General features: G+C 42.6%; 1 protein-coding gene across 2 annotated transcripts; it reads right to left on the bottom strand.

The window, feature by feature from the left end:
- Window positions 1–268: 268 nt before the first annotated feature.
- On the bottom strand, window positions 269–27,460 carry DIPK2B (divergent protein kinase domain 2B). Of its 2 annotated transcripts, XM_028727327.2 has the most exons (5): window positions 27,101–27,460; window positions 18,044–18,308; window positions 9,725–9,898; window positions 6,582–6,870; window positions 269–4,870 (listed from the first exon to the last, which is right to left on the bottom strand). In XM_028727327.2, exons 1-5 carry the CDS (start codon window positions 27,334–27,336, stop codon window positions 4,530–4,532), a joined length of 1,305 nt encoding a protein of 434 aa, XP_028583160.2. In that variant the 5' UTR covers window positions 27,337–27,460; the 3' UTR covers window positions 269–4,529. The 2 variants fall into 2 exon arrangements, with proteins under 2 accessions (XP_028583160.2, XP_077783502.1); XM_077927376.1 differs by lacking the exons at window positions 18,044–18,308; window positions 27,101–27,460 and adding an exon at window positions 11,984–12,903.

The following is a 27,460-nucleotide window of genomic DNA, read 5'->3' as shown; positions in this document are numbered from 1 at the left end:
TACTTTCTTAACTGTTACATGGAAACACATTAAATCTAAATCCAAGATCTTTATTCATCCCAGTGGATTAGTTTACTGATTCATAAAGTTCTGCATCAAGTGCACTGATAATTGCAGCTTCATAACTGTGGTATTTGATGTTGCTGAAACAAAGCACCCCCTCCTTTTTACATTAACAGTTTTTAAATGCTTCTCTTTAGTTAAAAGAATGAGCAGCATTTTCCCAAACCAGCATTTTGTTGAAAGCCAGAGTTTACATACGTTGATGTATCAGATACAATTACTTTAATATGAACACCAACTTGGAACACAGAAAACATTTCGTGGAATAGAAGAGAAGTAAATGGATACCAGCCTAGCTAATCCAATCCCCTCTCCTCTCAAGTATTAGAATGTACGTAGGTTGGCTCTATTCACTGACCAGACTGATTGTTCACAGAAAGTCTAATTTTACTTTGTGCTGGAGGAAGCAGAGCAACTTACTTCAATAATGCTGCTTTACCTGTACCTACTCTAGTACTTTCTATAGGTTGCATTTGATGAGATGATGGAATCCTTGTTTTATAGCCCATGAAGAAATGAACTAAAGCCCCAGTAGTTTATCTGCTTATCACAACTCTCAGGATAGTGTACCTCCGTATTGTAGCCCCCACAGGTGAGGTACCCTTCAGAGTGAAAAGAACCCTTTGGCCATATAGTGCCAAATTATTCAGTCTTCTTTCCATTTGACCCAAACTAACAGAATGAATTTAAATAGGGACAAATGTCTGGTTCTACACTTGGGCAGGAAGAAGCAGCTGCACAAATATAAGATGGGAGATGCCTGACTTGCCAGTAGTACACAAGAAAAGGATTTAGGGGTCTTAGTAAACCACAAGCTTAAGGTGCATCAACAGGGTAATGCAGCACCAAAAAACGCTAATGCTATTCTAATTTGCATCAACAGAAGTCATAGTACCACTCTGTTCTGCCTTGAACAGACCACACCTTGAATACGGTGTCCAGTTCTAGGCACCAGAATTTAAGAAGGCTATTGACAAGCTGGAATGTGTGTGGAGGAGGGTGGCCAAGATGATCAAGGGTCTGGAAACCAAGCCTTATGAGGAGCAGTTCAGGGAATTGGGTATGTTTGTCTTGGAGAAGAGGAGACTGAGAGGGGATATGATAGTCATCTTCAAATATCTCAAGGGCTGTCACATGGAAGATGGAGCAAGCTTGTTTTTTCCTTCTCTGGAGGGAAGGATCCGAACCAATGGATTCAAGTTACAAGAAATGAGATTCTGACACAACCTCAGGAAGATCTTTCTGATGGTAAGAGCTGTTTGACAAATGAACAGACTCCCTCAGGGAGGTTATGGACTCTCCTTGCTTGAAGATTTTTAAGCAGAGATTGGATGGCCATCTGCCATGGATACTTTCATTGGAGAGAGTTAGACTAGCATACATACATACAAGGACCAAATTTTGTTGAGCAATGCCCAAATTGTAAAAGCCTGGAGAAGAACCTGGCATTCACTCTCAGTTTGCTTTGGACACAAACTGGTTGAGCATTGCTTGACAACACAGGGAAGATCCTTTGTTCAGGGGCCCATTTCACTTTCCACCAGGATAGTTCCAGAAAGCATTGGATCAGCCCGTCAGTTTCTTGGTTTTGCCTTCATGGAGTTTCTTCATTCTAGTAGGTTGGCATTTTCACTCATATGTTATCTATAGCTCTTAAACATCACCTTATGTGAGGTAGAGCTTTGAGAGCCATTGTTCATGCCTGAGAGTTTCAGTATCATGTAGCTATGATCTGGAAGTTACATAAAAGTCAATATCATTGCAGCTCTGGTCTAGAATTTAGCTCACAGACTCAGTACTTCATGCAGCAGATGCCAAGAATTTTATCCTATCTTCTGAACAGGAGGAGGAGCTATTCCCAAGGATAGAGACTGGCTTCTAGGCACACGCTATGGTTACTTACAGTAATGAACATTTGCACATCAAGTTGGATTAATGTGTTCAGCTATAACTTTTCAAATGCAAGAGAAGTTGGTTGGTTGGTTGGTTGGTTGGTTGGTTGGTTGGTTGGTTGACTCTTAGAAGCAAAGGCTCAGAAATAGGAATAGCTATTTCAGTGCCTTATCCTATGGCACCCTAGGTATCTCTCTTTGATAGACACAGAGTTCTTTTTTGCATGTGATAAACTCAAAATGGCAGCTTGTGGTAAACTCACTACAGTGGAACCTCAGGTTGCGGACATAATCCGTGATGGAAGCACATCCGCAACCTGCAGCGTTTGCATCCTGAAGCGCCGTGTCTGCGCAGGCGCAAAGCACAATTTGGCGCTTCTGCGCATGCACAAGCGGCGAAACCCGGAAGTAACTTCAAATTCAAATTCAAATCCCATCTAATTTTCCAAGAACATACAAGTCAGCTATCAAATCAATAACAAATGCTATAAAACAGGCAGCAAACCCCAAATTAAGCCTAATTATATAATCAAAATATTAACATTGGAAACAAACTTAATAATTCTAAAGGAACCAGCAAATGGTGCAAAATTGCCCCAGCAAATAAATAAATTAGCCAGCTGAAGGCCTTTAAAAGAGCCACATCTCCACCAACAGTCTAAAGCAGGCATGGCCAAACTTGGCCGTCCAGCTGTTTTGGGACTACAACTCCCATCATCCCTAGCTAACAGGACCTGTGGTCAGGGATGATGGGACTTGTAGTCCCAAAACAGCTGGATGGCCAAGTTTGGCCATGCCTGGTCTAAAGCAGGCATCCTCAACCTCGGCCCTCCAGATGTTTTCAGACTACAATTCCCAGCATCCCTGACCACTGGTCCTGCTAGCTAGGATCATGGGAGTTGTAGGCCAAAAACATGGAGGCCTGAGGTTGAGGAAGCCTGGTCTAAAGCAACATAATGGTAGCGTCCAACACACCTTGCTTGACAAGGCATTCTATAAGGTGGGTGCTACAACACAGAAAACCCTAACTTTGTTACATACTAGTGTCACCTCACAGGGGCAAGGGAACTGGAACAGAAATTTGGATGATGATTGGCTCAGGTGGGGAGAAACATTTGAAAGAAGGCAGTCCTTAAGGTACCCAGGTTCCTTAAACTGAATAGAGCCTGGCACTAATTGGCAACCAGTGCAGTTTGCATAAATCTGGTTGTAATGGAGCCAAATTTACTGGCACCCCACAGCATTCTGACTGCAATATTCTGCACTAGTTGAATTTTATACCTTTCAAGGGAAACTCCAACCATTTCCAGAGGATCACAGGTTCCCCATCCCTGATGTCAGACTTGCTTTCAGCAGTTGGCCAGATCAGATGCTGGCTGAGGGCCCGAGGGGCTTGGAAAGGGCCCTCAGTGGCCTGTCCTCACCATGCACAGTCCACCCCTTCCCGCCAGATGCCTTTCAGCATCAGACAGTGATGACTCTTTTAAACAGGGGTACCAAGCTCAGCTCCCAGCCCATATTATAAAAGGACAGATAATGCACTTGTTTTCCAACTCCCTTTATCTCTGCCTCATGCCCTATAACTTCTTCTGTATTGCTCCATATACCTGGACCACTCCTTCACACATCAAACCATCATCTTGAATAACGCCTTTCTTTATGCATTCACCATCTTCCATTGCCAAGTGACTCTCATTTTTCAAGCCCTTCGCCCTATCTCCATCTTCTCCATCTGGGCAAGTACCTCTTGTTAGGATCCCATCTCACATTAAATCAATAGTAATCCATTACAGTGGTTGTGATCTTCATCTATCTTTCTAGAAGAGCTGGGGTGTCAGCAAAAGTTCCTTCCCACTCCTGCTGTGAGTGGGCAACCCCTTCAGTTAATGTTCTGTGTCTCTCCACAGAATCCTGGCTCATTTGTCATAGGAACACAAAAAAATGGCTCTGAGTATGAAGATAGAATAAAGAAAGGCAAGATTTCAAGCACATATGATGGAGGAAGGTAAAGCACAGGCAGTTTGCTTGTGGGGCCATGTGTGCCTTTGGCAACTTATACTTTCCCTGCCTTCCCTGACTCAGCCCAGAAGGACAGGGAACGAGGAGCAGAAAGCTTGCAGTTGGAAAGATGGAGCTACCATGGAGAGGGAACAGGGCAGGGATGTCTATGTTGTCCTGAAAGGGACAATTGATTCCATCACCTACAAGTAGTCAGCAAAGTCTGTGCAGCCATAGAGAGCAGCTTCCTAGAAAGAAAGTCACCATTGTAACAACGGCTCGGTTCATCTTTAGCATGCTCTTAAACAACAAGCTTGTGAGATTTGCATTGATCTTGCTGAAGGCATTTGTAAAAGCAAGGTAAACGTGAGACGTTAGAATGTGGTGGTCAATAACAAGGAGCTCATAGAGGTGCTGTGAACCTTTGAAGAGCAACCCCAACAGGACCACCGAGTTTCATCATGGAATGCTTGCAAAGTGAATGTCTAATGGTGGCAAAATCAGTGTTTCCTGGGTGATTCTATTCTTTTGACTTCAAAGGTAGTAGTGGTAGGTAGATGGCAGCAAGCTTTCCTTTTAGGGTTTACCTCTGTATTTGCAATCAGGATAGCGGTAGGCAAAACGAGGATGACAAGTCTGCAGAGGTTGCAAAATCTCTTCCAGCACTTGAGCTGCCCTGATGACTTCTTGGTCAGTTAGAAAGCTGTCTGCACATCTGCTCAGAGCTCTGTCAATCTTCTCCTGGACAGGAGGCAGAAATTTTTCCTTTAAGAGTTTAGGCAAAAGTTCCTCACAAACCATGATGAGGCTTCGTGTATCCTTGATGGAATTACAGGAGGGAAGCTCAGACTGGCAGTCTGTAACCAGGCAGCTGAATATGTCCTTATGTTCCTCTTGTCCGTCCATCAACTGCTTGCCTAACAGAAAGTAATGAGAAGCTTTGATTATAAACATAAATGAACAAATTCCAGAAGGAGGACCATGTTAGTCTGCATTGCAGCAAAAACAACAACAGTATTTCAGGGCATCTTAAAGACTAACATTTATTATGGCATAAGCCTCTGATGAAGTCGGCTGTACTTCATGAAGGTTTATGCAGTAATAATTTGTTAATCTTTCAGGTGCCACAATTTTATGTGAGCAAATATTATCTTTATACACCTCAGCAGTGTTTAAATTTAGATTAGATGGTCAATTGAATTACAAATGGATCAACTTGTCTTGACTGTTCCACAGGGAAAAGGTATGAGCTAGTAGAAGAACAGAAGTTTTATCCTGCCAGGTCCTTGGCACGGTGTGAGACCTCCATCTCTTCCCATCTCCTAAGAACAGGCATAGGCAAACTTGGCCCTCCAGATGTTTTAGGACTACAACTCCCATCATCCTTAGCTAACAAGACTAGTGGTCAGGGATGATGGGAGTTGTAGTCCCAAAACATCTGGAGGGCCAAGTTTGCCTATGCCTGTCTAAGAACAAGGATCTTCCATGATGATGATGATGATGATGATGATGATGAATTATTTACCCTGCCCATATTAGATATTATGTCTGAGAGAATAGTTGTGTCCCAGTCCTCTCCCTAACATGCTATCTTTCCATGTACAGAGACATACTGAGCATTCAGTCATGTGACTCTCCTTGAACTCTGAAATGAGACGGTCCTCTGAAGGACTGTACTGTACATAACGTTTCTCAATTTGGGCTTTGATCTTACATTTTGAAGTTAGATCTAAACTTTGTAGGACTGGGTTCCAGGTAAAAGCTATAAAATGTACAGGAAATGCGAGCATCATCAGTCAAATGGTCTACCTTTTGTGAAAGCTGCTCGAGGCTGCCTCAGCTGTTTCTAAGAACTTGTGGATGGGGGATCTGTCCTTAGGGGAACCATCAAGCTGCCCGGCAAACAACAGAGCAGGCATTAACCACAAACCTCTTTTTCTCTCCATATTTCTCCAGAGAAGTTGGGCATACTTTTAATAGATTAAAGTGAATAGCTGGTCCCAGGATCACTTGATGGGCAGGGCAGGTTGCCCATTTTTAAAATGCTGGAACCTGGAGTATCTCTCCTTTAGTTTCCATATTACCCTTGGTAAACTCATGTGCTTTGATTGCTTACTGCCCATATTTATGCTGCTTGTTCTCTCTGATTACCTGTGCTTGTCAGGTGCCCAGGATTGGACCATGTAGAACATTTTCCCCAGTTGCTTTGACTATAGGTTTTTTGTTTTACCATCCATCCTGGCACTTTCCTCAGTTTTTTTCTTCTAGCTGAAAGCTAGCTATTTCTCTTCCTTTTCCCCAAACTTATACGTCTAGTTGTCTTGCTTTGCTTTGGAGCTCTCTGGCTTTGCTTCAGGTGGGTACACTTAGAGTGTGCATGTGCTCATTTTGGTAATCTGACAATTTTCTGCTATAATATGAATGTTCATGTATGTGTGTTTTAGTTATGCTGAATGTGCTAATTTCCAGTTGCACAGAATCTTATTGGTATACAGATTGTCACCTTTCGTTCCTTTTAATTAACTGATCTACCATCAAAAAGCTTGAAGCTAAAGATCTATTCCCTCCCGCTCCTGCCTCATCATATCCTCTTGTGACAGATGCTTATTCAAAGATGAAGCTGAGTACCTTCCTGCTTGTCAATGACTCCCAGTGTGCTGGCATCCCGGATAAACAGATGTCCACTGTTGAAAACGCCAAATGTGCCAGCATCGACATGGGTAAAGTAGAATAAATAGTTCAGGTCATTGTTCCTCATGGAATTGATGATAGCAAGGAGCTGAAGCGCTAGGTCTGCTGCCACATCAGAAGACGAGCCATAGAATTCCTTCAAAGGTCTGGTGCTGGTAGTGACTATCAGCCGGCCGCAGGACCCCAAGTATTTTGGAAATGGCCACCCTTCTGCTCCAGGGAAAATCTGTCCAATAGAGGGGACACAAAATGTGTTAGTGCAAATGTGGGACTATTTATGTGATGATGTGAAGGTAAGAATACGCCCCGCCTTTTAAAAAGCCCCTTCGATCTTGGCTTAACTTGTGCATTGTTTTGCCCTCCTCACCAGAAGTTCCACCACACCTTTTGAAGAAGTGAGCACTGAAGGATTGCAATGTTTTGTCATATTTTGTTTACTCGAATTCATAACTTCCGAGCAGGTATTTTATGAAGTGTCAAAGCAAACACACTGCAAGAGCATTCACAGCAGTTAGGGCTGTCCACAAACAAACCACCCTGTGTCCCTGCTCCAAGGCACCCATATCAGGGCAATATGCTATCCTGGGGGCCACCCATCCCTGATTTGTCCCCAAAACTAAGTCTCCCCATCACCATTTTGTTTAACCCTTAAGACCCTTTTAAACTGTTAGGGCCACAGCACAGCATAAGATTGGATCAGGCATAGGCAAACTTGGCTACAGCTCCCATCACCCCTGGTCTTGTTAGCTAGGGATGATGGGAGCTGTAGTCCCAAAACATCTGGAAGGCCAAATTTGCCTATGCCTGGATTGGATAGTACAGTTTAACAGCTGTTAAGGAGGAAGATCCAGTCCTATGCAGGATCTATGCCTCAGCTCTACAGCTGTAGATCCTGTAAGTCATCAAGGAGAAAGGAGAGCCACTGCTTGGGCCTACTTTCTTTTGGGAAGGTGCATCCACTGGTCAGTTAAGTCGGCCTATTTCACCTGCTGCCCAGCTCTCCTTTCTACCTTATGCCCTCCCTCCTTACAGCCACCAGTCACTCTGGGCCAATCCAACCTGACCAGTGGCTGTGTGTGCCCAGCTCATCTGAGACCCTCCATATATGCCTGATTTGGCTGGGCCCTCAGCCAACCTAGTGCATAGCTCCAATAGCAGTATCCGTCCCACTGCAACAGCAGCATTCACACAAAAACTGCCAGCCACTTCCAAAATGGTAAAATTTCTTCTCTTGAGGTAGCCAGAATAAAAACCTCCCCTTTCTAGGTCTCCTCTCTTTACTCAGAACAGGCAAACCAATGTCACAGTCTCCTCCCAGATATCAAAATGTCTAAGGTGATCAGCCATAAATCAGTGTTCACTGGTAATGGCCAGTAAAAGGAAGATTGTATAAGAAATAAATAGTTGTTCCAATTACCCTGTTAAGTAACAATGAATGCTGATTGATCACCTCACCCTTTTTGGTGGACAGCCACTACCCACCGAAGACTGTGCAACAGGGTTGTCCCTTCTGATAACATGGTTTTGTGTTGACAAAGGTATTCTCAGACACCAACTTAGTGAAGGTACAATGCAAAGTAAAACATAAAGATAAAACATGTATTGTTAAGTTTTGCAATATTCATAAAGGGGAAAAGAAGAAGGAACTATATTAACAGGACTCCCTTCTCCCATATGAACTTGCCGACCTGCTGAAATAAAAAGTTAAGACCAATTTAAGCACACCTTCAACAATCTGGGCTGAAGTTAATGCAAGGGTCAGCTTTAGACTGTTTAACGGCTACTCCAAGGCTTTAGATATACACCCTAAGGAATCATATGAGTCAATAATATGCCCCATTGTATTTAATGGAGTTTTATTATAGGTTAATGCTTGTTTCTACATTTGTAGACATCAAGGAAGAAAAATGTGAATAATCATGATGTGCTCCTTTTGTGAAAACAACAGAGATCCACAGCTAGGTGGGAAAGACCCACCACCTCTAGAGTTGTTGCGGCTATGTGCTATCGCTTGGCAGTAGTGCCCATCTTTTGCATGTGCAAGGGCCCCAGGTTCAGTCCTTGACATGACACCCCTACACATGGAGACTCATATCTGCAAAAGTCTTCCACTTGGCATCCCAAAGACCTTCATATCATATCAGTCTGGGGTCCATAGTTTTGTGGGATATGAACTATTGGTTTCGTTCACTAGAAGTTGGTCAAATATGCCCATGATTTCCAAAAGCAAAGACTTAATAAAATGGAACATGTTGCCCTCTTAGATCCTTCCAAATATAAAATTGCCAAGTTATGCTCCTAATGTTGACTATCAAGATGTTGCATGTAATATATCACTAAGGCCTCATTCAGCGCCTTAGCAGGATTTCTGATTGCTTAAAAAACACCCTCTCAGCTTAAAATACAGCCCTCTGGTTTTGTATGATGTAGGCTCAAGTTTGATGGACAACACCACTTTGGGACTTCTCTTTTTAGTCTGTGGTGACTTTTTATTTTCTCTTTCTGAATGGCTAGAGTCTGCACGTTGGAAACCAGCTGTGTGAATTGGCCTGTGAATTGGCTGGTGTGCATTTTTGTCACTCGGTTCATGTTGCATACTTCAGGGAGTTTAATAATGGCTAATTCAAAGGGTCTGGCTTGCTGTGCCTATATTCAATATGTTGTGTGTATGCACTGAGAGGGTGTGGGTCTGTATGGCTGTTGCTTGAATTGGCCTTCATGACTCTCTTCAGTTCACCAGAACCTGTGTGGTTAAGTACCACACAATTTTGCTCAACAAAATAATACTCCCACCCACTGCCATTTTTCATTTGAGCACAGCTTCTCAGAGAGGGAGTCACAGTATAGTGTGCATTGATTCCAATTTTACGAGGTTGTTCTTGATCTCTGTCAAGGCAAGTGTCCAGTCCACTTGGCTTGTAAATTTAGGCTCTTGCAGTTCTCTGTGCAGCAGAGTGGCTATGAAACATACTGATCCCTATTTTCAAACCAAGTTTACTGTAGCTCCAGCTGGTCAAAATGACTTGAACTTAGGTCATGGGGTGGTAATTTACTGCACAGGAAGACAGATGGAGTTGTACCTGTAACATGATGGGATGTGCATTAACTGAGAGTGTGTAGAGGAGGCGCAATTTATCCCGGTCGGTGAAATGGTCCATGTAGACACTACCAGCATCTGCCACTTCAGCATATCGCCGCACTATTCGGTCCAGCAGCCGTTGTGAAGGGCAGCGAAGCATCGGTGTACTCAGACCCTAAAAAGAAGAGAAGGGGAAAGGGTCAGTCTTTTCTCTGCATATTGATTGAATGGGCCTGTGTTTTGTATGTCCCTTTGTATGGTTAGGACCTGACCCTACAAATTACCACTGCTGTATATAATTAAACAGAGCATCTGAAGAAGCAGGTACACATGAAATTCAGTGGCCCTGCTTAATTATTTTTTAATTAAAATCATAGCTGAAAAGTGATGTACAAAAGAACCCATATGCACAGGCATGTTTATATAACAGAAATATGAATAAATTGCTTATGATATTTATAATGGATCCATATGAAAATCACATCCCACTGCACAGTGAAAACTCCCAACAATAGTAGATTTATTTTGAAATAACTAGAGGATATTATTTAGCCATGGGCAGATTGGGTACTTGCAGGGGCAGCACACCCCATTTTGCCTCCTGAGGCGAAATGAGAAGGTGCTGTCCTACTGCCACAGCATCCCTCACTTGGGAAACGGAAAGCAAAAATAGCCTAATAGCTACAAAGAAGCACTGCCATCGGTTTCATATGTGTTGACATTCATACGCACAGGTGTCAAAATGCCTCCTGTATCACTTGAATCTGGGGTGCTCCTGACTGGGCAACCCTAGTTCAAAATGTGTCAGCCAAGATACTGTTTGAGACCTACTGCAAAGCTCAAATTAAACCAGCACTAAAAGAACAGCACTAGTTGCCAGTTAGTTTCCAGACAGAATTCAAGGCAGTCGTTCTTAGCTTTAGAACCCTGAATGAACTGGGATCAGGAAATGTCAGGAAAGTGGCATCTGGCATATTCTTAGAACATGAAAATCCTGTAAGGCTTTTGTTGGTGCTACCTGCTGTTTGAAACTCTCTTTTGACAAAGACTTGCCAGACTCACGGCCTGTGGTTGTTTAGATGGCTGGTGCAAATGTTTGTTTCAGAGAACATTTTTATACGGTCACTGATGGCGATTCAGTGTGTATAGATCTGTAATGTTTTTTTGTTTAGATCTGTAATTCCTAAAATTTGATGGCAACACTTAAATATATTTTCATGGTTTTGCAGTTGCTTTTACAACTTGTAGCCTGAGCCAATTAACTGTTTGCTTAGCTGCTAGGGCACCCCTGGCTTCCTGATCCCCTGGTCTCTGGAATGCACTAGCCGTGGCAAATAGGACTGTTATTGCTGTGGCACTGCCCACCTGGGGCCACTCCTAACTATTTAGCTGGAAACTAAGGCCTAGCACCAGAGCTGAGTGCCAAAGGGCAACATAAGACAGCTGCCCTTTGGTGTAGCTATTTGGAATGGCTCAAAGGGACCTAGAGGTTAAAGGGGGAGGTTTTCCTATTTGTTAACATTGAAGTTGATGTTGCTTTTTATAACATTTATTGGCCTAGGCCTCCTTCTCATTTTTTAGAGAGAATTTTGCTGTGTATGAATGTATTATTGATTTCCCCCTTTTTCTTCTGCAACTGAGCATTAGATGATCGGGTTTTCTTTTCAGTAATTAGCAGCTTAAATCAAATGTCAAAGTTTGTGTAACCAAAACGATTGGCCAGTTGACTGAATAGTTGATATATATTGATTCACTGTAGCAGAACAATAAACTTAATTGATTGGATTTATTGATTTGTTTTGGTACACACACCTGCTTTATAGTGGAGGGGTGTGTGAAGAAAGGTAGCTACACTTTTCAGTTCAGATCAAATGGCAATTCACTCCCACAGCAGATCTAATTCTAAAAACACTTCTATCATAACATTGTGGGGCGGGAAGGCTATTTTAAAAGAAAATTTAAATGGTAGCCATTGTCCATCTGCAACACAACTTCTCTCCCCCCCCCCCATTAATATTAGGAAAAAAGACTTAAGATAGTAGGATTGAATTCAATGTTAGTCATACTCCAAGTAGGCTCCCTACAATTAATGGACAGGACTAACTTGAGTCCATTGGATATAACTCAAAATGCTAAAAAAGAAAAGCATCCCTCCAAACAAAGAGTCAAAAGAAAAAACCTCACATTTTTGATAATTCCAGGGATTAAACACACACGTTTATTTGGAACTGAAATGCAAGTAACATAACCTGGAACTTACTCCTGTATGGGCTGCTGTGTTCCTTTCAGAGCTGCATATAAGCACAAAGTTAAATCGAGGTTGTCTCTGGGGCAGGGAAGGCTTTTCAGCAAAGGAGCATTTGTAGTTTGCAATAGAGATTTTCATTGTGACAGACGAAATAATCATTGTGGCAGGCCACTCCATTGATAGCTGGGTCAGACAGGGCAGGCGGCGTAAAGTGAAAAACATTATTTCATGGTCTGTCATTTTGATTCAAGTATGTTAAGGCTTGTCATAATTCTTTGCACTATAAAAGAAAATTACTTGAGCCCAATAACTTCTGTCAAGTCTCCTCTGTATCCAAAACTACATACGGGAAGACACAGCCGTCAAGGGAGTACAACTACCTTGATGCAGCAGTGGGAGTAAGTGTACTTTAGAGATGCTTTTCTTTGAAATGTGCTATTTGCAGTTGCTTAGCCTGTCAATGAAAGAGGATTACTGGGTTAGGCAAGGGTATCAATGCCTATTTTCTGCTGCGGGTTAAAAAACAACAACAAAAAAACCAACCCATGGGAACAGCCATTCACAGTGCAATCCTAAGAGTACTCCAGACCTTTGAATCAGAATCACAGATTTTGTAGAGTTGGGAGAGATCCAAGGGGTTGTCTAGTCCAGCCCCCTGCAATGCAGGAATTGTTGTTTGCATGGCAGTAGATATCCTTTTTATTTAGAATGAAAGAAAAGGGAAAGAAACACAGTATTCCTAAATGGAGTAACACTGTGTTTGGATTCTCTGATGCAGTTTCCTGGTGCATTCTGGAATACTGTCTCTAGGGAGGTGCACCTGGAGCCATCATTATATATCTTCAGGTGCTGGGCAAAAACCTTCCTTTTTAACTAGGCCTTTGACTATTAACTATCTATGACCTTTTAGACTGGGTGGTATGCATTAACACCCCCCTGGGTTTTAATGTACGGGGGTGTGTGTTGGGGGGTAAGGACTCTGCTAGAATGGTAAAGAAAAAGTGTCGTACATTCAAACCTCGGTTCCCAAATGCCCCCATTTTGGAACGTTTCAGCTCCTGAACGCTGAAAACCCGGAAGTAAGTGTTCTGGTTTTCGAACGTTTTCCGGAAGCCAAATGTCCGATGCAGCTTCCGCTGGAATGCAGGAAGCTCCTGCAACCAATCGGAAGCCTTGCCTCGCCTTGCCTCGGTTGTCGAACATTTTGGAAGCTGAACAGGCTTCCGGAATGGATTACGTTCGACAACCAAGGCTTGACTGTATATGCATTATAACACTGTGACACCAGGTGGTGGTGTGGAGTTCCGCTTTTGCCAACGCGATTTGTCATACAAAGTTTAAAACGTGTTTAACTGAAACGCTTCTTTGATGTGTCTAGATGCAGCCTATGTCTAGTGACTACCTAGCCAGGACTTGTGGCAATGAAGAGACAGGCAGTAGAAGTCACTGCCCAGCCAAATACTCCATGGTTGGCATCCAGCCCAAGTCTTGAGAGACTTCAGGAAGTCCTCACAGGACTTCATCAAGCCTGAAGTAAACAGTATTTCTCCCAGCCTGTATTGAATTTGAATACTTATTCCCACCTGTATCTTTATTGAATTTGAAATTGTTTTTACATATTAATTTTTTTTGTATTTTTTTAAAAAAGGTTTTTACATACACACACACACACACACATATATACACGCATGCACACACACACACACACACACACACACACACTGTAATATTTTGTTTTTTATTGTTGATAGGTTTCTTGCTTTTTGTTTACTGTGAAATTGCTTCAGCATATTTCGTGGGAAATGATCCATAAACAAACAAACAAATAATCCCTCTGAGATTACCTGCACTGAGCCTCTGGAACAGAATGGGTTATAAATATAAATAAACATTGGAATAATTTTATTTGTAAGACTGAGCTTGAAAATGGGCAATTCCTTTTCCCAGAACATTGACAAACACAGTATATTTTGCCAATATTTTGCAAAGGTCTGCTAATATATCCAGTGTTTCAGTACTCACGGTAGTCAAGTAAAATGGTAGCCAAAGCCAGGAAAGAAAAATGAGTGTTGGTAAAAAAAAACTGGTCTTCTTTCCAACTGGGTATGTAGCATTATTTAGTGGAAATCTAGTGCATATAAATAACTGGGGCAAGTGGAGAAAAAGCTATTGTGCCCACTAAAAAGTTATACCAAAATAAAACCCCCAAACTTTATCTAGTGTGTGGCTGTCCCCAGTTCTGACTGATTTTTCTGTCTGGCACCTTGAGTTTGACTTCCCAGCAAATGTCGAGCCTACTTAGAAGTTCGGCAGGCGCCTTCAGCACAGAGAGGAAACTTTAGCCTGTGAGAGAAATTGGCTCAACTCCAACGCTCTAGGGAGTGCTCAAATGGAAAGTACAGTATGCATAAAAGATTTTGCACTCTGGGAGATATTTGTGTGGCACAAGGCAGCCAGCAGAGATTGGGTTTCATCCAAACTGAACAAGGGGAGAGAAGGGAGTAGAGAGAGGGGAGGCACCTCGCTGTGGCAAACTTCTGTCAGAAGCTACTCGGAGCAATGTGAAGCTTGCCCTAGCGTAGAAGGAGGCGGCGAATATATGCCATGTCAGTTTTTGTACTTAAACATTCCTACATTTTCTGAATAAAAAGTTGGCTGTGGTCCTCGCGTTAAAGCAATGGAACTCTACTGTTGTGAACCTACATGCTCATAATAGGAAATATTCGTTGCTTGCTAGAGGGGATTCCCCATACTTCTTGCACAGCTGCAGTTCTGTTTTGCCAACAAAGCTCTGGTGACATGTTTCATGCTGCCATCTTGTGGAGTAAGGGAGAGGACCTGTGGGGGCTGGAAATCGAACCGTTTTAAATCTTGGAGTAGCACAGGGGATTTTGAGGGGAAAGGGAAATGTGAGATTCTCGATTAAAGCACTTCTCTGCTCAAGTAGGCAGGGTCCTTTTCTTCACAGTGATGCTCTCCTTGATTTACAAGCTGGAAAGATAGAGCTGGCAGTGCAAGCCTACGTTTGCCTGCTCAGAAGTTAGCTCTATTGAATTGCAGAGGACTACTTCCAGGTAAATGTGTAAAGTGTCAAAGCCTCAATGTCCATGCTTTTGTTTTCTTCTTCATTCATCTTGTGTTATTTTAATTTGTTGCAGGTGATGAGGCCTCCCTTGTGGGAAATTTGGTTATATTGATATCTCTGCTAGAGCCGCTTATCTTTCATTTAAAAAGTTATTTGGCTTGTACAATATATCAGTTGTCTACTTTTCTGATAATAGTAGCACAAATATGGGCTTGCTTATACTTAAGCCTCTTTATGTGGGTCAGACACAGAGGAAGAAAGGGTCAATAAATGACTAAGCTGGCTCAAAAAGTAAAAATAATTTTAAAACCCTCTCAGTGGATGTGACATGTATTTGCTGGGTGTCTGGCATACCTCCCTGAGAAGTTTCTCCATACTGATGCCTACGTCTAGAATGCCCTCCCTCCTCACATCTGGAAGGTAACAGCTGTGTGTGATTCCAGATTTTCTTGGAAATGCACCTGTTTGCTCAAGCTTTCCCTACTACTACTACTACTACTACTACTACTACTACTACTACTACTTATATACCACCCTATACCCAGAGGAACAAAATCAAAATATATAATAAAAATAAAATCAACACAATAACCCCCTCCCCAAAAAGCCACATTTTAAAAGGGCATAGGCATAGGATGTCAATCAGATCAACCAAAGGCCTGGTTAAAAAAAGGACATTTTTGCCTTGCACCTAAAGGTGTATAATGAAGGTGCCAGGCAAACTTCCTGGGGGAGGGCATTCCACAGATGAGGAGCCACTGCAAAGAAGGCCCGTTCTCGTGTTGCCACCCTCTGGACCTCTCGAGGAGAAGGTACATGAAGAAGGGCCTCAGAAGATTCTGCATTTAATTTTGGTTTTAATCTTTGTAAATCCTTTTCAGTTTGCTTTGTCAATGATAAGTAGTATGCAAATATTATTATTATATTATTAAAATATCATTTGGAATTTCCCTTGAAAAATTGCTCAGATATTAGAAAGTGAGCTATTTTTTTCTGATCTGGCAAGAGATATTTCTTTTAGATCATGAAAATGTTTGATGGGTGAGGGAGGTTGTAACTTTTCAAAGTCTCATATAAATTTTGTGAGTGGTAAGGTAGGAAGCCATGGCAGTGCCTTTCCTTAACACCTTTGTTTGTACTCTGAGCATCTCCATCATATGATAGAAAACCAGCCTCTGTTTCTTTGAATCTGCCATTGGGCATGCAGGTGGGTGCTGTGGAGCTTGCTCTATCCTAAGGACTGGAATGTTATTCCTGCCCAAGAACATGCCTAACTGTAGCAGCTCTGCGGGATGAAGAAGGAAAGAACAAAATGGGCCAGCATTTGTTTCACAGAATCAAGTAAGAGACACAAAGTCTCTAAACAGCCCATCCTATAACCCCCTTTTGGCAAAACATCTCAGTTATTTAAATAGACAATTCCTGCTTTTGAAAATTAGGTGAACCAAAAGGTGAACACCAGCACCATTTATCTGCTGACCCAATGTGAGAAGGCTCTCTGGTGCAACTAGTGGTCAACATCTTTCTTTCTCTACAATTCAACAACAAAAACCAGCATCCTGTGTTTGAGGGTAAGATGGCCACTGCTGCATAGACACCATATATTTAAAGTATTGACAGTACATTTCCCCCAACAAAGAGTTCTGGGTATCCAATGCCCGATTGCCCAGTGCTGTTGCTTCCATTTTCCTTCCTTCCTTCTTTTGCTCTTCAATGCTGCTGGTATGCTTTGCTGCTGTTTTGTTGTTTGCCTCCCCCCAATTCTTGGCCTTTTGCTCCTGTTCCTTGGAGACAGCAACTGCCCAGCAACTGTCCCCAAACAGCAGGAACTACAGCCAGAAGATGAGATTTATCTCTTCACTCAACCTACGTGACTCAGAAGGAATTCAGTAAAAAGGCCAACAGACTTCCTCTCGCATGACATGCATCACTATAGTTGGGTGAGAGAGATGAAAGACACTTCAGTGCTGGGCTGCTGCCTGCCTCTCTCTGGGCATGAGGCCACCAGAGAGTGTCTGATACTCTAGGAGGATAGCAAGTTTCTTCTGTAGGGTGGCTGTGTCTGCAAGAATCTGGGGTGGGAGGGAGAGGACGACCCAACACTGCCCTACCTTGATACGACGCACCCACAGACATTGGCATCAGCTGAGCAGCAGGTGATGCTTTGGTTGCCCTTTAAGAAACTCACTGGCACCAACACCTAGCATGGATGGGTCTAAAGAGTAAAGATCAGGTTGCTACTTTTGCTGAAGCTTCTTATGCAATAGGCGTTTTCTCCCAGATTGGAAGAGACCAGTCACCAGCTTGTTCCAACATGCCTGGCCCAAATTCATAACCCTGTCACCCCACATTAGCTTATGCAGTTTAGGAGGTAAGCACTGAACAATGGCTAGCCTTCAAAGATGGCAGTCAGTGGGAACGTTAAGAGGAAGTAACAAAAACAAAAGCAAATCCATGGCATATTGCAGACCATGGGAACTTATGTCATAATAAATTTGTTCGTCTCTAAGGGACTGCCAAACTCTTGCTTGATTTTCCATACCATACAGATTCAAGAGGCTAAGGTGAATAATTATTTTCTGACGTGTTTGCAGTTTGCATGCAGATAACGTGTTCGGACAGTGTGTGTGCGTGAAGAGAATCTTTTCTTGATTTGGTTTCTGATCAGGTACAGGGGTGTGGCAAGATTTTCTTCACCTCTTTGCACAATATTATGGATGGCTTTTACTAAGTGGTGGCATGCACCCCATCCATATGTTAACTTTAGTTTCAGGTGTGACTGTGGTGTGCATATGGCTTCCTTCTGTATCCAAGTAGTGAAGAAAACTAGTAGAAACTGAGCCAGATCCAGCAAATTACAGTACAAGTGATTTCTTTGTGATGTGTGGTGTGTGTGTGTTGGGGTGGGGTGTATACAAGAGAACCAGATCCCATAAAAATAAACACTCTGTTGTGTAAATTCCATATCTCAGGCCCTGTATACCAACCTGGACCAGGTTAGGGGTGAGACGTTTTGTTTTTAGCCATTTCTGGAATCTCTCTGTTTTCCACAAGACTCGCTCGATGCTGCAGCTTTTTGTGTGGGTAAGAAAAGTGCAAATCCTCTTGTCTGCTTGGTCGTGCTGGTATTTTGTGGTTAATCTGGAAAGATCCACTGGCCGCCAACTTATGGTGTCATCTGAGTAGTTCCCAGAGTAGTAGGAGAGGTAGTTGGGAGGGAGTTTTAAACTGGAAGAAAGCCAGCTGTCAAACCTGCCATCAAATCAAGACATGCAATGTTGTTAATCTACCTTAGCACAGCTAAGCACCAGCAGACCGCAGTGCCTGCCAAATTCTCACATTTCCAGGTAGGATTCCAAAACAAATCTATAAGGTGGCTAAGTAGTATCCACTCTTTATTAGGGCACAAAGCCTTTATCAAGCAGGCTCTATTCTTTGAAACTGGATAAAGCTGTCACTTATTCCCCCTCCACTCCAATTCCACACAATAATATCCAGGAGTGAAGTTAAATTGGAAAGCAGCCACAGAAGGGGTGCTTATAAAACAAACCGAAGAAATAACTATAACATCTAAATGTCTGTTGTTGTAATAATAATATATTTACATACCCCTTGATATGAAAAATTCCTAGTTTACATAAAGCACAATAAGATTATTTTTTTTAAAAAAATCTATATACTGCATATAACCAAAATGCATCGGTAAAAACAGAGACATCATCAATAAAACATTCAGTTATATATCAACAACAAAACAGAGCAGTGTGGTGAATCTTATAGGCCAGGGAGGAACCTGCTTAAATTGATGGGTCTTCCAGAGGTGTTTAAAGCTTGCTACATGGCGCTGTGAGTTAAACCACAGAACCTAGGGCTTGCTGATCATAAGGTCGGCGGTTCGAATCCCCATGATGGGTGAGCTCCCGTTGTTCGGTCCCTGCTCCTGCCAACCTAGCAGTTTGAAAGCACGAAGTGCAAGTAGATAAACAGGTACCGCTCCGGCAGGAAGGTAAACGGTGTTTCTGGCATTACTCTGGTTCTCCAGAAGCGGCTTAGTCATGCTGGCCACATGACCCGGAAGCTGTCTGCGAACAAACGGTGGCTCCCTCGGCCAGTAAAGCGAGATGAGCGCCGCAACCCCAGAGTCATCCGCGACTGGACTTAATGGTCAGGGTTCCCTTTACCTTTACTATTTCTGCCTCAAAAACAATACTAGGAGGGCTGTTTCTGAGCGTAGATGGAAGACTAACCATTGGCCTTGTTGACTGGGGCCAGTGGTCAAGATAAAGGCATTCAGTCAGAAACACTTCCTAATACAAATCTGACAATGATGATAATAATTGGGCACAAGAAACAGACACTAAGTTCCTTTGTGCAATTGAAAAGGGAGAATCACGTATGTCTTCATAGAATCATAAATCATAGAATTGTAGAGTTGGAAGAGGGACCCCAAGGGTCATCTAGTCTAAGCCCCTGCAATGCAGGAATCTCAGCTAAAGCATCCATGACAGATGGCCACCCAACCTCTGCTTAAAAACCTCCAAGGAAGGAGAGTCCACAACCTCCTGAGGGAGTCTGTTCCATTCTTCTGACTGCAAAATACCTAGACAACTGGAAACAGTCAAATGCTCAGCTAATATTTGTGACATTCACTCAGATGTAGTTCATGACAGCACACTTTTTGGCCTTATACGCATGTTGTTTATGAGGCTTTCCTCTCTCCTTTGCTATTGTTTATGAGAGGGAGCCTTCTCCTTTTTTTCTACTTTTCCCGAGGAAGTAAATGGAGCCAATTCAGGATTCTCTTGTTTCATTATGCCCCTCAATCAGTTGTGTGCATGTACAGCAACACTTTCTTCTCTCTCCTACAAGCTATTTTATATAAGAATTATGCTTTGTTACAACAATTTATCCCATTTTTATCGCACCCTGCCTCCCAAAGGAGCCCGGGGCAGCAGATGCATAGATAAAACATTCAAATAATGTTGACTCCTCATGAACTTCTTCTTTATTTAGTCTAATGGCAGGCATTCAAGAAAATTTCCCAATTGTTCCAATTTTCCATGTGAATGTAGAAAAAATATCCTTATCTAACCCCATCATGAATTTAATGTTAATCATTGAGAGCTGAAGACAGTCTGGCAAGATTGTTTGGGTTACAGCTGGGTTAGAATGCAAGCTCATGCAGATCCATCAACAAAACAAAACTAGATTCCATGCTTTAAAACTTGCCTCCCTTCCCTTTGCATAAATTTAATTTTTAGAATGCACATGCATATCTTCCTTTGGATCTTGAGAAATTGGATCTTGAGAGACGTATACAGTTTTAGGCACAGAATCCCTTGCTTTAAAACCGATTCTAGTAGAATCCCTTCGGAGTGTGTGGTTTGAGCATGAGTATCTTAAAATTGATTTCATTTCTCCTCTACAAAACTGAATGAAATCTAAACCTTTATCTCCTCTGAGTTTGGGAGAATGTCGAATTGGCAAGTTAGATTTGTGGATGATCACAGAGATAGTGTAATCCTCTGCACGTTTGCTCAGAAGTAAGTCCCACTGTGTTGCATGGAGCCTACTAGTGGAACACAGGGAATCATTGTGGTGTAGGAGATAGAGGACTTACCTTCAACTATGAAGACCTGTATTCACATCCCAAATTAGCTATGAAACTGACTGAGTGCCCTTGGGCTAGTCACTATTGCTCAGCCTAGAATACCCCACATGCAAGATGACAGGATAAAATGGGGAGGAACCATTTATGCCACCTTCAGCACCTTACATGGCCTGACTTGCAAGGAATCTACCACAGCCTTAAACAGAAATAATGACTGCTCCCCACATCAAATGAGGGGCATTTTTTGCATGGTCGCACGCAGCACACACACCCCCGATCCTACGTGGCTCCCTAAAATACAACCTGGCTTTGCCCCCTCCCACGCTGGATACCTGGAGGTTCCTGCCTAACCTCAGTTAACAAATCCCAGTGGTGGTGGTGGGGCGTTGCCAGGAGAGTTGGCTAGGTAGGGTGGGACCGCCCTGCCCACACAATAGAGGGTGGAACTTACCTGGGAGTCCTCAGTTGGCTCCAGAGCTTCTCCCACCCTGCCCTCTCTCAGTTATGCCTTCTTTTGCAGGTTAACCTCTTCTCCACAGGTATGCGGACGCTGCTACGTCATTGGTTGCTGTTAAAGGACCCGGAAGGAATTTCCCTGCATTGACAGGTTTTGCCTTCCCCGTAGCAAAACGTCCCAACTTTGGCGGTTTCCGGCCTTGGGCACAATCCTTTAGTCTATCTTCCCTAAATGGGGGGGGGGGGCATGAAGCGGTGACCCACGCCACCCCTGTGGCAGCGATCCCAGGGCTCCTCGTTAAAGGGGTTGCATGAAATTAGAATGCAGAACTCCCACAATTTTCTGGATTAATGGGGTTGCCACTTGATTTTTTCCCCCTGGAACCAAATAATCCAGAAATGAGTGCTAGACTTCCCCTAGCTTTTCAGCAGTGGCTTTTTCATATCATGTGAAAGATCACATAAAATGTGGAAGTTAACAGGTAACTTCATGAAAGCAAAATAAAGTGCTGTCTGAATGCAACCTGTTAAATGAGGAGTAATTCTTAGATATTCAGCACTACCCCCCCCCCCCTTTTACTGACTCTGCTCCTTTCACTTTGACAGCAACCTGACATGGAGAATTTTTGAAAAGTGATGCTTTGCCTAACTTGGTGTGGAGTTACAAAGATGGGAAGAGCTTTGCCTGCTACATTTGTGCACCTCAGGAACAAGCGCAGGAGGGAGTAAAAACAATCTGGGCAGCAGTCCTTAATGTCAGCTTTGAGAATTCAAAGTTGTGTTTCATTTCAGGACCCAGGAAATCTGAGGGGCATTTTTACTTTACTTTATTTTAATATCTGATTGTTGCTCATGCAAGGGAGACAGAGGAGAGGCATTTGCAATGCCAATGGACATTATGGTTAATACAGGATTCACATTTTCATGTCTAAACCTAATGAAGCAATAGCGTCTTTAAGCATATGTAAAAATGCCTATAGGTATATATTGGGAGGCGGGGGTGGACTTTTAAGTGGCCCTTAAATAAGAGTCAATGTGGTCTACAGCAACAGCAGGCACTGTAACTCTCCAACAGTTAGACTTAAGCCCTAAAGGCACACCCTTCCATTGTCTCCTCAGACAGATAAATGCCAACAGGGACAGGTCCAAGGGGCTAATTTGGTATTGAGAGAGTGGTGCTGAGGTGAAGTCCCCTGTTCTGCCATGAAACAAGATGCAGCCTCCTTCTTGGCCTAAGTTCTCCAACTATGAAATGGGAATTTCCAAGGCAAGCCTAACAGAGTTCCTTTGAGGACAAACTTTATGAAGGTTGTGAAGTGGTTTGTATGCAAGTGATTCATAATTGCCATTGTTCATTGCAATCAATTAAAACTGCTGCATCCTATCATTAACACTCAGTACCAACAAGAACATAAATTAACCCAAACGGATGTCTTCATCTGGAAACCTGCAGGGCAAAGGTAAAAAGCTCTGGGAACATGACTCTATCTGCATTTAACCAGTTCACCAATGACCTGACATGCTTTGTAAATGCTTATTATGGGTGTTGCCAGAATAGCAGTTCACTCTTACATCAAGTTATTTAATCTCGGGCTTTAAAAGCAATATTACCACATAGACCAGAACTCATTACTCAACAGGGTGGGGAGCTAGTAATTCCATTTTGCTAATGAGAGTTAATCCAGACAAAGATAAGAAAAGAGGAGTAGCGTGAAGTTGCATGATAACAGAACAGGTATGAATTACCACTTCTTAGAATGAATGATACATTTCATTCAGAATGGTTTTGATATACTCAGAATCAGCAGAATCTACTACAGCCTGAAGTGAAATAAATAAAGCATACCTATGGTCCACCCATGGTGGATTTCTCTTTTTTTGGGGGGGGGATTCAGCATCTCCCTTCCCCACCCCTGCACCTGTCACGGTAGCTGTTTGCTATTAAACCCTTCCATCCAGTGAAGAAGCTGTAGCAAAGGGCTAATCAGAATGAGCAAAGTAAGACCATGAGCTGCAAAAAGCTGCATAACAGGGACCATCAATGTGGCACCCTTCAGATGTTGCAGACTACAACTCCCAGCATCCCTAGCCATTGAGCATGCTGGCTGTGTTGAAGGGAGTTAGAATCCAGCATACCATGGGCACACTCATTTTATGTGGAGTACTGGCTACACTTATTAGGTTGACTGGCAGTGCAAGCAGGCAAGTTGTCTTTCAGGAAAGCTTATTTATCATTAAAGGTAAAGGTAAAGGTACCCCTGCCCGTACGGGCCAGTCTTGACAGATTCTGGGGTTGTGTGCCCATCTCACTCAAGAGGCCGGGGGCCAGCGCTGTCCGGAGACACTTCCGGGTCACGTGGCCAGCGTGACAAGCTGCATCTGGCGAGCCAGCGCAGCACACGGAACGCCGTTTACCTTCCCGCTGGTAAGCGGTCCCTATTTATCTACTTGCACCCGGGGGTGCTTTTGAACTGCTAGGTTGGCAGGCGCTGGGACCGAGCAGTGGGAGCGCACCCCGCCGCGGGGATTCGAACCGCCGACCTTTCGATCGGCAAGTCCTAGGCACTGAGGCTTTTACCCACAGCGCCACCCGCGTCCCTTATTTATCATTAGGAGAGCATTAATAAATCCCTGCTAAGTTGTTTCTGAGGTAATTCAGTGTGAATGATGACTATTTTAAAAACTACTGGTCTGCACTTTAATTAACAGGGTCCCATAAGTGACAAATAATATATCAGCTCTCCGGTTTCTCCTCTTCATCCAAATACTCCCTTGGGTCTGCCTAACTGCTAGTCAACGATGCCAGGAAAGGTGCCCACCTTCCTCAGCCATAAAGAGAAACAGGATGGGGTGGGGTGGGTGATGTGGCGATGGGCAGATTTAGGTTAGCTTGTGCCCAAGGCACTGACTCTGTTGTTGTTGTTGTTCTTTTGAATCTGCTCTTCTGTATATTTTTCTTTATGTGGAGCACTTACTCTCCAGTCATTATACATATTATGCAGAGCCAAACCATAATATAGAAAACTTTGCCCTTTAAGGTTTGTTTGCCCACCTCCTTGGCAACTGTCCACCAGCTGGTGAAAACCTTTCAGGAGATAACATTGTATATGATGAACGTTGTTTGTGGTTTATGTCTGCTGGGTCTGCTTTCATTCATAGATAGATATTGTTTTGTATTGTGTTTTATTATGGGGATGATGTATTTTAGTTGTAAGCTACTCTGCAAAAGTACTAGAAGGGTGGGTTATGTGTCACTAAATCAACAAATAAGTCCAGTTTGTCTCCAAATTCACACCAGACCAAGAGTGGACGAAGACCTAGCCTTGACTCCTGAGTGGTTCTTAATGAACTCTTTACTTTCTCTCCCATTATATTAGCAAAAATATGCAGGCTGTAGATATTCTGTACATTGCCAGGGTTCTTGCAATCTATAGGTCTTTTCTCTAGAGTCACGACCCACCTGTCATAATGATAGGCATTTTAGTGGTTTAAATATAAATGTAAAACGCGAAATGAGTCTTTTATAGCAACTCCACCAAGGCTTTTTATTGCTTTAGTGAAGTATATTTTATATAGAAGCAGATACCTAAAAATGTAATTTGACTCTGTTTGGTGTAATAGTAATAATATAGCTAGCGGTGCATTAAAACTATAATTTATTAATATAGCAATTTTTTCACCACCATGCTGCCAATTCCTTAAAAGCACCTTTCCGTATATAAATCATATTAGAAGAGAGTGAACTCGTCCCTTTTAAAACTCTTTACCTGCTGTCATCTACCTTAATAACTTTTATCTTGGCTATCTCTGCTTTGTGAATCTGAAATAGATCTAATGATTATGATAATGGTTTGTGTAGATGTTTTACTCTCACTAGAAGAATATTTATGTTTGACAATTGTCCTGACATGCTTAACAAAATCCTGGCAAGATGAAAATGCTTGAGCTTCGTTCATGCTTCAGTCAATTTTGATAATGTAAAGAAAAATAAATCCTTCGGCACAGCCCACCTAAAGTAGAGCTCTTATTACGAGCTGGGTTTGACATTTTGAAGTGCTATGCAGCCTGAACCCTGCTTACTCCTCCTCCTCCTGCTGTATATTCCCCTTGTGCCTTAAGGTGATCCTGAGGTGAGGCCCTGTTTTGCATGCCACCACCATCAGAGGGTCAGCAGTTGGCTGAAAGAACCCAAGTCTTCTCTGCAGCTGGTGTCCTCCTGACTTTTAGAAGGTTAGAAACTATTTATTCAGGAAAGGCATTTGCATCTGGTAGGTAAATATACAAGGACACAGGTGGCGCTGTGGTCTAAACCACAGAGCCTAGGGCTTGCCGATCAGAAGGTCGGTGGTTCGAATCCCTGCGACAGGGTGAGCTCCTGTTGCTCGGTTCCTGTTCCTGCCCACCTAGTAGTTTGAAAGCACATCAAAGTGCAAGTAGATAAATAGGCGGGAAGGCGCACTGCTCTGGTTTTGCCAGAAGCAGCTTAGTCATGCTGGCCACATGACCCGGAAAAACTGTCTGTGGACAAACGTTGGCTCCCTCAGCCAGTAAAGCGAGATGAGCACCGCAACCCAAGAGTCGTCCGCGACTGGACTTAACGGTCAGGGGTCCCTTACCCTTAACTTTAGGCAAATATACTGGTTTTATTTAGCAGCTCTGGTGCTACTTGGGGTTTCTGGTGATGGTATACTGGAATTCTAATATTTTGGCCTATATTGTTTTTTAAAAAACAAAAAAACCAAGACCAGAATGAAGCTGTGAGCTCCTCTAGAGCCTATGTGGAGCTAACAAGAATAAAAATGAATTTAACCTTGCTACAACCGGTCACATGAATTCTATTTTTAACACCTTTCCTGGTGTGAATGAAGTGCAGCAGATTCACTCTACACAGCAAAGATGTATTTATGCACATTCTAGGTGGTGGTTGCACTCATATTTTAAAATGTAGCAGTTAAAATTTATTCCTTGCTTGCTTCTTTACCCTGACATTTGGCACCTGAGATGTGTATTTTAGGATCTTATTCTCTCAATTGCAATCTGTTTTAACTGTATTTAAAACAGCATTTGTTTTCAAAAATTTATATGTAATTGTTGTAACCCACCCTGGGACGTCGTGGTGAAGGGAGGGGGTAAGAAATATATTATTATTATTATTATTATTATTATTATTATTATTATTATTATTATTTCAGAAGCAACTTTTTAAGAGCTGCCTATAAGCAAAGAGCTCCTGAAAATGGTATTGGTGCAAAATGATTCTGAGACAGGTTAATCATTTGACAACTTAACAGTGGAGATTTCAAGGGGTCAAATGTACTGTGCTATATTAGAAGTAAAAAAACTTGTTTTGATGAATTGGAAGAGCTGCAAAAAGATTCCATTGAGCACATGGATTGATAATATGGACAGATTAACTACATATGAACGAATTGCATGTCGATGCAAAATAAGAATGGATAAATATGAAGAAATCTGGAACGAATATTTAAGAGATAAGGCGGATAGTGGTGGGAGGTAGAGGGAGGAGAGAGAGGTGGGAAAATATTGTACAAAAACGTGTAGTCATAGGTATATCAGTGTATCCAAATCAGAATTGTCAAATTGTGTTATTACTGTTATCATGGTTTTTGTTGTATGTGTCTTTTGCAGTTGATGTTTGTATTGAAAAATTGATTAAATAAATTTTTTAAAAAGAGAGAATGCATGCATTGAGTTCAGTGAGATTTACTTCCAAGTAAGTGGGCATAGGATTGCACTACAAATCACGCAGGGTGACGATGTGGGGATTTACTATGATGGCTGTAAAGGTAATATTCACTACTGACAAGTACACATACAGCAGATATGAACTGGTGACAAATTACATGTTTCAGCTCATCCTCCCAGTGCCCACCACCCCAAGCAGTTGGCAATATTAATAGAGCTAGACTTCCACTTCCCTTCGTCCCCACCCCAAACATGGTACGGAGAGTCTGACCTTATTTCTTCTTTAAAGAACTTCTTGCAAATGGATGTTCCAATGCAGGCATTGCATTTATCAAGTCCCAAAAAAGTTCGGCCAAAACTGTAGCTGAGTTTGACCCGGGGACCTGCAGATGGGGAAACGGTTGCTGCTAAGAAAGTGCTGCAGTTCAGAATCAAGCACAGAAGAGGCAACAGCTTGACCACACATTTAGAGCAAAGGCGATGCAGCCAAGGCCTCATTGCTAGCATCTGCTACTCCTAACTAGCTTCTGATGGTCTCCAATTTCGACTGAACAACATTTTATTCAAGTGGAGAGTTTTGGCCCAAGAGACTTTGAGCTCTCTTATCTTGCCAGCTGGTTGGTGGCTTCAG

This window comes from Podarcis muralis, chromosome 4, assembly GCF_964188315.1.
Source record: "Podarcis muralis chromosome 4, rPodMur119.hap1.1, whole genome shotgun sequence".
Taxonomy (NCBI): domain Eukaryota; kingdom Metazoa; phylum Chordata; class Lepidosauria; order Squamata; family Lacertidae; genus Podarcis; species Podarcis muralis.
The sequence above is the reverse complement of the archived record's forward strand: the minus strand, read 5'-3'. Positions and strand labels throughout refer to the sequence as shown.